Source organism: Hypomesus transpacificus, chromosome 17, assembly GCF_021917145.1.
Source record: "Hypomesus transpacificus isolate Combined female chromosome 17, fHypTra1, whole genome shotgun sequence".
Classification (NCBI taxonomy): Eukaryota; Metazoa; Chordata; class Actinopteri; order Osmeriformes; family Osmeridae; genus Hypomesus; species Hypomesus transpacificus.
Window position 1 is genome coordinate 16,179,513 of NC_061076.1, and position 11,954 is coordinate 16,191,466.

The following is an 11,954-nucleotide window of genomic DNA, read 5'->3' on the forward strand; positions in this document are numbered from 1 at the left end:
TATAGAAGTCTACCACACATGATCGATGAGAACACACATATTCTCTCTCCTTGTAAATGATTAACCTAATCACTTTCCAGCGGAATAAAACGGCACTTAAAAAGAAAGCGATGTCCATAAAAAGCGGTTTTATGATAAAAACCGAAGTTGTTTAATCCTGTTACCAACAGCAACAAATATTGATAATAATATTAACCAGTAATGGGCTAAGAACTACAATAACAAAAACAATACATATATTAATATTAGGCAAATTATGAGAATGTTGTCTCGAAGAGACCTCAGAATCAAGTCAATGAAAAACACAGCTGAAGTTTGGACTATGTAAACACAAGTTTTGCCAAAGGTTAGGTTTATATAGACGAGCAGAGATTGATTTACGAAGCCCAACGTCTCGGCTTTTATGGGGGCCCGTAAATCTGTCCACGCGGCAGGACGCACACAACCAATTCTGAAATATAGCCACATTCTCCTTAAGACTCCTGCGACTCTGACACAAGCCACTCTTGCCAGTGTGTTCCTTCCCTTTAGCACAGGGATTCAGCTTTTTTTTTATATAAATACGTATACCCAAACGCTATACAGCAAATGAGCACAGAGGCTGCTTTACAAATCTAGCCTATCACATAGGTTTAGAATCATTTTAACAGAGGAGTAAATATGGGACATTTTGTGTGTATGTGTGTGTGTATGTGTGTGTGTGAATCAAATTTGAATATAACAGTAACAGAACACTGCGAATGGTTATTACGATGAACATATGCATCATAACAATTTAATAATATACAATAGTCTAACTGTTCAAGCTAAATAAACCACAATCCGTTATAACGAGGACCATCACAATTATGTATAAATAACTATTGCATAAATAAAATGAACAGTATAGGCTACATAGCTGGCCTACTTCCGTAAGAATTAATGCTGCAGACCGTGAGTCTTGGCATTGAAATGGAATAAGGGGGGGGGGGGGGGGGGGGGGGCGTAGCGGTAACCATGGTGCTTTGCTTTATACTTGATACAAATATTTTAAAAACCCGACCGGTTTGCCAGCTTTTTGCAAAGAAAGAGCTCGCGTGTGTTGGCCATGCATCTCTATGCAACTATCCTTCTGACATCCGCTCCGTGCGTCTCACCAGAATAATGATTCAGCATTGCGCGTGGGCTATTTGTTTCACAATTAGCAGCTTAATCTAAAACAGCACCACCACCGAGTCCCAGAGCGGGCCACACAGCAGACTTCCAACAGATATTGGAGAGGTTTTAGAGGCAAGGGAGGAGGGAATGGGCGAACTTGAAGCATGTTGCCTACAATGCAGGGCGTTGGCATTCGTTATAGCCGAGAAGTCATATTTGACGAGGGAGCAGAGGCGATGGGATGGGTTAAAAGCCTTCTGACTTCCTGTGTAAAGCTCGTGCTGCTGAAATGTACCGTCTCACTCACAGCAAGGTCTTATCATCGAGAAGGAAAAAAAGACTACACGTCTCGATGGCAGCTGATGGCATTCTATAGCATTTAGTGTATGGAAGCAAAAAAGCCTCATGCAGCTACATTAGATAGCTTTGGACAAGGGCACCTCTTGTTTTCTTAAAGCCCAGTAGGTTTACGCGAGTGTCTTAGGAGAGAGATAGCACTCTGCCCTCGAGGTTACACCGGCCTGGCAGCGGTGTTGTGACTAACTCGCCTTAGGTCTTAGAAAATGTAATGCCGAGTGGGGTCCAGTCTACCGAGGGTCAAGGGGTAGCAAGGGTCAGTCTGTGACTTCGCAACGGACCTAATCGGTCAGAAAACTTGTCCCCTGGTTGAACTCCACTCGGCCATTCTGTTGTCCGTTCCATTCATCGATTTTTTTATTTTTCTTTGCTTCTTCCCTCGATACAAGTCCTTATATTTTCATCATTGGCTTCTGTTACTTTAACACGCATCATGCCACACTGGTCCGTAGAGAGAGTTAGGCTTTGGGGCAGAACCACTGGCCTTTTAAAAATCCCCAAAGAAATTGATTTCCAGAGTTCAGGGGGCAGTGAATGCGTTTAAAGGCATTCATGCTCATACGAACAACTACATGCAATTGCTTTGCAGTGGCGGTCCGTAAGTCACACAGGCCTATTTTGAGAGGTAAATTGTTTTCGAACGCATCAAGTATGCATCCATTTTCTGTAATTGACCTATTGAACATCGAATTATTCATTTACAGTGTTTTGTGCTACTTGGCTAGCTAACTCTTGTTTCTTTAAATAGCCTAAGCCGTAATAGCACCATTAACAAATCATATCAGTCAAATAAAATGGGACTAGGCCTACATCTCTATCTTACTAACAGCGCTTCCAATACCGTCTCCACAATGTCAGCCCAGAAAGCATAAACGAGATGAGGTTATGCAAAAACTGCCACAAACAGCACATTTCCACAAATCCATTCATTTCGATTGCATTGCACAAAAGAATAAAGTCAAGCACGCCATCACTGCATTTGCTCAAAGAGAGAGGTATATTCGTTGACATCTGACATTTTAACACTTCGAGGTGAGACTCAGAGAACAAGGCAAGTAAACAGTTGCACAAACTCTCAAGAAAACACAACTCCGTTCATACCCTCCACGCCGATCATGGATACACAACAGCAGGCCTCCAAAAGTCACCTCATTATTTCAAAGCGACCATAAACTGCTAGCCTTCCCCCGACCTCAACAAATGTGCGCCTGTTATCCGGCTGTGAAAGCAGGGCCATAAAGCAATAAAACTACTTCCAAAGCAAATTCAAAGCAAAAGTTATTACCTCCATCGTTGCCGTCGATGGTCCTGCGAAGATTTTCACTTGTGATGCCATTCCATGAGGATTTTCAAAAAGGAAAAAAAAAGTTTTCTTGTCGAATGACTTGGTCAAAAGATGGTAGTCGATGAGAAAGGGGGGGGGGGATCCTCAAGTGTCTTCCAAGACTTCTCCTCTCCTGGCAGAAGGTCCGTGCAGTTGTGCTGCTGAATGACAATAGAAGAACAGAAGTGTTTAAAGAGAACAAGTGATTAATGATTTTTTTGTATAATTCTCACATTTTTCTTGACTCTGTCTGCAAATAATGGCGGTGAACTTTTGGGCCCCTTTAGAGATCTGTCCGCTCCTATTCATCCTCCGAAAGCAGAAGGCTTTTTTGATCAAGAGTAAGAATAGAATTCCTAGGTACATATTGTATGCGGTACAACACGCAAATTCTTTCTCTCTTTTTTGTTTTTTACGTTGTAAGTGCTTGAGGCCCTTTTTGTAGAGGCATATATGACCGGAGACCCATGAATCTATTCAAATATATGGTTGTCAATATCACAACATTTGGACATAATGTTAAACAGCGTCTGAAAAGTAAAGGTAGTGCCTAGGGCCTACAAGAAAACACTGTTATGAGATTTGCTGTGTGGAAGCTATTCAACCAGTTTCGCCCTTAAGGCCTGTGTATTTTACGTTTGAAAGGGGGCTGTTTTATATTGCATTACAACAATTATCTCTGTATGTTTCGTGAATTATTTCAAAAGTATAGCCAAGTGGTGTTTACGTTTGAAAGGGGGCTGTTTTATATTGCGTTACACAAATTATCTCTGTATATCCCCTTAATTATTTCAATGCCATTGAAGCCAAGACAATAGTCTGTTTGGAGCAGGTGGTATGGGAACGATATCCATATCAATTTGTATGTAAAGGCCTACGGTAAATAATATTGTAGATTACCTAACACTGTCTGAATCAAGGGGTCTATATGGTCTAGTGTTTTTGAGAGTATTTCATGTATGAAGAGAAAAACAGATAAATGGATTGAAGGGGGATATATGGCACGAGAGCCTCGGAGATATCAACGAACAAGTAATAGAAAATCTTCTCTGAGCCACGGAATGGTAGAAGACCAATTTGAGGCCACACTTTTGTTTAAAGTTCAACACCGGCAAAACGGAATGTTATTTTCTCCTGCTCTATATTTTCGATACCTGCTCTAAGAAAAGAAAATGAGAATTAATACAAGAGCCGCGCCTTACAAAAGAAGCCATTTGTCTTCTTGATTATCTATTTGGTTGTCAGGGTTTGAGCTATGGCACTAGCCCGCTCCTTTGTAATATAAAAAATACACAGCCAGACAGAAAACACCGAGGAACTGTTGTGCAAAAATTACTCTCATTAAAGCATTAAAAGCCCACGAGCCGAGAAACTATTTAACTTTTCAAATCGAGGATCCATATTTTGAAGCCACTTCTGGGCACCAACGAGCAGCGGGCGTGAGCACCGTTAAATTAACGAGAGAAGAGAGTGAAACGAAGAGGTTTGTGATTTAAAACGAGATTACAAGGCGTAATGTACCAGGATCACTCATGACCATAAGATATAAATCACCAGCGAGATATGCAGTGATTTTTCAGACAGGCTACATTGAAAGGCAAACGAAAAACCCACCATGGTAGGGTGAAATTAAATTGAATAATTTCTGTTTTTTGAATACATCCCTTAATATTAGAAGAGCTGGTTTGAAGAGAAAGACACAGCCGTATACCAGTAGGCTGTGTTGCAGAGAGCGCAGAGGGACAGGACAAAAGAAGAATAGAAATATGCTTTTTCAGCCATTTATTTAAATTTCTATATCTATTTACAAATAATAAGGTAGACACTGATAAGAATAAGCAGATTAGGAGCAACATACAAATAGAGAAGGAAAAAATACAATTTCGACATTATCAGCAACAGGACTGATCTTTGGAATGTAAATAAAAGAGACACAAATAAAACTGCTTATGCAATGGTTCAGGGTGAGAGGAACGAGTGAGATGGGAAATTAGAGGGGAGGGGATGTGCGCATTTTTATGTGCAAAGAAAGAATAACAGAGAGCAAAAGATAAAATTAAATCATATTCAGTCATGCAATATACGCACCTTTTTCTCTTTACAACCCTGGCCAACCATTGCTTAAATTACATTTTACTTAAAATAAATGAATACGTGTACTGCAAGTTCTTGCCACGCAATTCAAATAAGCTCAAACCTGCCACTTCACAAAACAAGGCTAGAAGATAAACATATAAGTACAACTGAGGTAATTCAAGAAAGGTAGTGCTGTGTTTATAATGCTTAGGTTTGTACCAGGATTTTGGTTCATACTGTGTATGCTTCTATAAGTCCAGCTTCATCATTAACCATAGTTAACGTTCTTTTGTGAAATACCATGATTTACCTTTTGTTCCACACCCTGTCTCAGCTTAAGAAACAAAGAGAAGCCGAGTCCCTGTATAAATGAACCAGCAACGGACCTCACAATCGTTGTAAGTCTTTCTAGCATATAGCGTTGAATAAACATAGAAAACTCATACACAGCTATATTTTCCAAAAAAAACAAACTTCATATTTGGAGAATATATTCGGGTGTATTTTAGAATAAAGGATCTTGGGAGAGGAGTACGAAAACGGCTCTTGACGAAACATGGCCTCATTTATTAATCACAACGTTGGACGTCGAGGTAATGGGCAGGCCCACGGTTCATCCTTTGTACCGCAGAGTAAACATGACAAATGGGGCTGAGTTTGGCATGATTAAAGATGAAACACGGATCCATCTTCACCAAATCTGAAAACTATCTGCCGCCTTCTGTTCTAATGGTGGGAGGGAGAGGAAGAGAGAGAGAGAGAGAGAGAGAGAGAGAGAGAGAGAGAGAGAGAGAGAGAGAGAGAGAGAGAGAGAGAGAGAGAGAGAGAGAGAGAGAGAGAGAGAGAGAGGAGGGAGGGAGGGGTGGCAAAAAAGGACCAGGAGAAGTGTTTACATTTGAGTCTTCTCCCCGTTTCTATTTTTTTTATCTAAACCTCTCCTGTTTTTAACCCCCCTCTCGTTTACCCTTCTTGAAACATCCCTGTAATTGAATAGATGGGGGAGGTAGGCATGAAGAAACGTCCATGCTTCCCCCCAGAAACAAAGGTTTCCAAAGTGCATGGTATAGGTGGTTGGGTAGTGGTGGTACTGGAGTAGCGTGATAGATGGGGTGGGCTATAGGCTCGGCGGAGGTCCACTGGTTCGGTTCTGAGAGCTCTCTAGCGCATGGCTGCTGTTTTGCGAGTTTGTTGTGTTGTTCGACGAGGAATTGTTGGACCGGATCTTTGTGTTGGGTAGCTTGTGGTCTTTCTTCCATTTCATCCGTCGGTTCTGAAACCAGATTTTGATTTGGCGCTCAGACAGACAGAGAGTGTGAGCGATCTCTACCCTCCGTCTCCGGGTCAGGTAGCGGTTGTAGTGGAACTCCTTTTCGAGCTCCAAGACCTGCTGTCGCGTGTAGGCTGTCCGCGAGCGTTTGGGTTCACCCCCTGAGTAATTTGGACTCACTGTGGGACAGAAAGCAATACATGACTGGCAACATCATCACACTGAAATAAACGTATTTATTGCACATGCTGAGATAAACCCATCCATATTTCATGAGCTTGCAAAACAATTGCGTGTGATATAACATGGCCTAGACAAATGAACATGGTTTCAGGAGTAGCATTTTGTAATGTTGTACTGCTTAAATGCTATGGGTGAGGGCTTGCATGGGAATTAAACTATAAGCTCTCTTTGAACAGAAGGGAGGCACAGGGGGGTGCTGTACGGCAGTTAATGGGTGCTGGATAATGATTCAAGAGAGTCAAACTGCAAAACATAATAGATGAAGTATCATAAAGGCCAGATCAAAAGGCACCAAAGCAAGTCATGTAAAGCTTGAGTTGACGATACGTTATTTGCAAAATGGTGCTTGTATTACGCGTACTGAACAAGGGTAGAATATCGGTGACTTTGCAAAAGTCGTCTGCTTGTTTTAAAGGCGCCACATAGCTCCTAAAGCACACGTTTCAATTACTGTGGAATAACAACGAGTGTCCATAATAGAGTCAAAATATTTGCCTTGACAATCATGTTTTATTGTACTTTCCATAAATATGAATATTTAAGCTTCCATAAAACTTTTTACTCAACAACGGAGGGTGACAGAGAAAGTACACGTTTATACATCTAACCACTTAAAATCAAATTAGAAAAGCATAAAACTTAACTTATGGGTTAGTGTAGTCGTCATAAAACCGTCTTAGGAAGAAATTAGAACGGAAAGGTTGCATAGACTTCAAACCTACTTGGCAAAGAAGTGCAATAAAAATTTATGGAGGGTGTAATTATATTGCCCTGCAAACAGCCGATCGTAAATCTCAACCGATGGTTACTTTTCGAGGGGAGCAATAGATTTAACACCGGACATTTTGCTTCCCACCTTGGGTGAGCAGAATATCCACAAAGACGCAGAGTAAGGGAGAAGTTAAGAGCACTCACCAATGTTTACGTGGACTTTCTTCATCCAGGGGTAAACCACGGGATCCTTGCGAGAGCTAGCCGAAGAAGTGCTTTGGTTAAGGAGATTCTGTCCACAAGCGGGTGGAGGGCTCGGAGTTACCGAGTCGCAATGATGGTTTGGCTCCGGGAGAGAGGTTGAATGTCCGGTTGGGGGGAGGACGTGACCCCGAGGAGACATCACCACCGCGGGCTGCCCCGGACCCTGGCACGGAGTGTAAGACGGGTCGGCGCAGCCCGACCGCTGGTTGTAGATCGACTCATGCTGAAACGCTGGCTCTTGCCTCTGGGCGCTATAATAGTCCGGAGAGTGGCTGGGTAGGTAGTCATTCTGTGAATATTCCTCGCACGGTGGAAACTTGGGATCCACATAGTTGGAGTTTATCAAATAGGAACTCATGGCCATTAATTTCTTTGAATTGCACACAAAATATACTAAAATTTATATCTATCCCTTAACTGGTTTCCCTGTATCGCTGAACCCTCCTACTTTCTGTCAAGTGAACAAAGTTAAGAATCCATGTGACAGCGGGAGCCAATGGCGTGGAGCCTGACTCTTCCCGGATAAGGAAATGGGATATAGGCATAACAGACCCCGCACATCATCTGGGCATACTTTGTGGCATTCGAATGTTGCATACTTTTTACACATTGGCACGCGAGACATAAGCAAGCTAGCGAATCAAAACAATAACAACCCAAAACAGCCATGCCAGATTGAAATACCACCACGTTTTTAAACAGTCTAGAACATACTATAGTCCCTCACCTCCCATATTCGTTAAACAATACAGACAATAACGACATGTTGCGCCCTAGCCCATGTGGGCACGACAGCAGTCAAACTAAATCCGTGATATCTTGTTTTTCTTTCCTCCTGAAGCTTTTAAAAACAAGTGCAGGAGAAAAGTAATGCTGCCGTGTGTTCGTGCTTGCCAAAGCTCTTAAATGCACTCGCTAATAACGGTGAGAGAATACCCTGGCGTGTGCTGTGCGCAGCGGAAGGCTGTCAGAGATGAATCTAGGCTTGTTTAGGATCGATAGAAAATTCATCAACTAATTCAGGTTACAAAGCCTCCTAAATCACAGCTAGACCTTTGCATTAAAGCTCAGCCTACCGCCAGCCCTCCCTAAAGACCACGTTCATCCTGCATGCACACCAATTTACACACCTTGCATAGTAAGTAATGCCACGCGCTTTTGCGCATTGCTAATAGAGGACTGGTTTTAGACCTTATCAGATTGAAGTAGCACAAGCAATGTTATGGTTGGGAAAGGCTTACATGCAAGGTGGAGCGATCACGAGATAAAACCCCTTTGTTGTCGAAATTGACCGCTCCTTCAATCGAAATGGTGAGCCAGTGAGTGCGCCATTCAGTGACAGACAAGAAAATCATCAATTAAAAGCATACAAATTATCCAAAGGCTTTGCAAACTTTTTTCAATGACATGTCATTAGTAATCGAAATCGAAGCCATGCGATTTTGTTTTGAATTTGACAACAAAGGCCATGATGCCAAATGTTTATCAAAATAGAAACTCGTTGGTTGTCCTCGGTGTCCTTGGCGAAGTGTATGCGCCAACTACATACTCCCCTAGATACGAATTTGTGACTGTGAGTCTGTTCACACAAATCCGGATCTACAGGGTATATATAGATGACAGGTATTCTCAGGATAGGTTAGTAAGTGGGGCCACTAACCTTGATGGCGTCATGTCAGGTAAAGCATAAAGGTGCTACGCCCGGAGCTAGCTTCACCAAACTGTGTCAGTTAACATACTCCGAAGTAAGGTGTTTTGCTTGCAAATATACCATACATTTCAAGAGTCAACTTCACACAAAAAACTACCTGCACAAGATTGTTAAATTGACAAAGCCTTTCCACAGTATGACGTTTAAAAACAACGACATCTATGCAAGCTATATAATTTATACAAGTAACGCACGAGTCTCTGGGACACTGGAATGGTCGTTTGAGTCTTGTGTACGCACTGTACAGAAACATACGGGTTTTATTGTAAATACCTTTTTACAACTTGAAAACAAACACCTCAAACGGAGATTTCCGGAAAAGGGGGATGTAAAACAATAAAATATGCAAGTGGAAGAAATTGCTAACACCTCTCACATCTCCAAAAGAGCAGAATACAATTCACCACCCTTTTAACAAGTTTTGTATTTTCAACACGCACGGAAGCTCTCATTTCGATTTTAAACAACTTGGGAGAAAACTGATTTTGCTGTAACGTCAAGAGATTTCAACTTTACGAAAATAAATTTAAATGGCCTATCACAATTAAATTAAGGTAAGATCCGGCTGAGGTATACATTTAAATAACTTGCATTTGCTGTCATATCGGATTGAAAATGAAATCGTATAATAGCACATTATATATTATATGCCAAAATATATGTATTACATTAAATATAGATGTAGGCCTGTACTAAAATTGGCAAAGCGCATATTAAAAGAAAGGTCTTACAGGCCTATTGAATATCATTGTTAACTACCATACCCAATTGAACGGTGAAATATTTACGAGTAGTGGCCTTAGGACATTAAAATGGTATATTTGCAGTAAACCTACCCTTTAACGGTGAGCTATAGTTTAAAATACTCATGTTGAATTATGTCTGAAATCTTACAATAACGTCGTTATCATGCTGTAGTCTTCTCAAGGTGTTCCTAGACTAAGTCCAGGTTTATATAGATCGGTCTTTGTTATGAAAACGTAAGGGCCCTTTGTCATGGAATCAGAGACAAATTCAATTGAACATAATACCAGCTAATGAGAGCCAGTGTTGTTCCAGTAAAACGAAAAAATAGTGATGGCATCGAATTAAGTATCTGCATGATATAATCCCTTTGTTTCAGTCGTGTTTGTGATGAGCAGAAAACAAAGCCAATACACGATGGGAAAATCTTTAGCACCCCTAGTGTTTCCTAGCCCATGGCCTGCTTCATTCAGAAATGGGCCTTTGCAAACATTATAATACAATAGGTGTACTTTCGTGACATCGTCTCACTGTATATTTGTATCAAGTGCCACCCTGTTATCGTCGTAATTGTAACACTATAAACACTTTCACCATACCTGGATGAAAACCTTCAATGGCCTTTAAAAATATCTAACAAAAGCAACAATAAGGTGTTTCCATGGCACAGAGAAAGTTCAGCCCCAATGTCCACTCTAACCCTTTCACCTCGGGAGCCACCGACCTCGCCTTCACCCCCTAAAACTATCCTCTCTAAACGGTGTAGGGACCTCACCATCTGGCTCTCAGGGGTTAAGATGTACACCGACAGCCTCTCAGGGCGAGCACCCACATACTAAAGCCAAGGTAAATATTCAGCACGAAAGAACCCACATGGAGTGTCACAACGACCTCAAAGAGTTGAATTTAATTCATAACTCCAGTTATGGAAAGGGGGGGGGGGGGACGTGCACTCTCCGCAGTGCAAGGCACGTGGTCCGCCCAGGCAGGCACCTGCTACAGAACACCACGATATGTAAATGAAGCGACAATTTCTTACTTACTTCGCTCCTCGGGGCATTTCATCTCGTCTTAGATTGCTCCCTTTCACCAACTCTGTTGCTGCACAAGAGACGCAACAAGAGGCACACCGGCTTCTGTTGGTTCCGAGTCTTTCTTTCTTTTTCGCCGCACCGAGAGCTCATAAGCCCCTTCTTCGTTTTCCAACGCCACAGGTTTAGCCCCTGACCTCTCCGTGATACCTTTGTAGAAAAACTTGTCTCATTTCCGCGGGTCTCCAATGTGTACCTTGCCGAAAGCACAGACCGGCTATGGGCAAAGTGAACATTAAACTGTCCAAAAGGGCGCAAGCCGATCTTCGTCGCGTACACAGCCTTCCATAAGAAGAGAAAATAATAAGATAAAACAGCGTGAGACCAACTCCATCCGAGCGAACGAACGCGCCTTTGTCGCTTTAACCTTGCTCGGTAGGCGACAAAAGGGGCTACCCCCTTGCAACACCACTGCGTATCCACCTAATACATCTAAAAAATAAAATGCACATAATCCCTCTACCGTTGTGAACGCGACAAACCACTGAGTGCTTTAAGGCATTTTGTTGTGGACTCAAGTTTTCGTATTAATCTCGCAGTTTGGCAGTCTTTGTTAAACAACGAGGCGTGTCACGAGTCCCAGTACATTTTAATATTTGTTAGACGCGCTGACCTGCGTTTCACCCCTTCTCCGGGTCTCTCCCACTCGCAGCTTCTATGCATAGCTTGCTCGGTCATGTTGAATTGTGTTCAGGTCATTACTTTGAAGAGAAATGGTTAGGAAGGGGGATTCATTCAAAAAGGCTTTCGAAGCCTGAAAAACAAATCGAGCAAAGAGCATGTCTTCATTTTCTTTGTTGCATAAATAAAATATGCAGTTCTCTATAAGAAGGAACAAAAGTGTAGATAACAAACATTGATATACCACAGTAGCTTGAATTGTAGTATACATTATCTGTTATATTAAGTTTGCCAGGTTTTAGTATGTGACATTAACTGTTAGATATAGTCCGTAATAAAGTACTTGCTTGTTAAAGTATCAGGTGAATTCATTTGAGGTAATTCGATACCTTGCCCTGGCACTCAAGT

General features: G+C 41.8%; 2 protein-coding genes across 2 annotated transcripts in view; both read right to left on the reverse strand.

Moving 5' to 3' along the window:
• hoxb3a (homeobox B3a) overlaps positions 1-11,516 on the reverse strand; it is a 31,792-nt gene extending 20,276 nt beyond the window's left edge. The window contains 2 exon segments of the mRNA XM_047038475.1: positions 2,780-2,979; positions 10,878-11,516. The gene's annotated coding sequence lies outside the window, so the exon portion shown is untranslated.
• hoxb4a (homeobox B4a) lies at positions 5,697-8,915 on the reverse strand. The gene is made up of 2 exons (XM_047038518.1): positions 7,320-8,915; positions 5,697-6,340 (listed from the first exon to the last, which is right to left on the reverse strand). The coding sequence occupies exons 1-2, from the start codon at positions 7,741-7,743 to the stop codon at positions 6,009-6,011; spliced, it is 756 nt and encodes a 251-aa protein (XP_046894474.1). The 5' UTR covers positions 7,744-8,915; the 3' UTR covers positions 5,697-6,008.
• Positions 11,517-11,954: the final 438 nt, after the last annotated feature.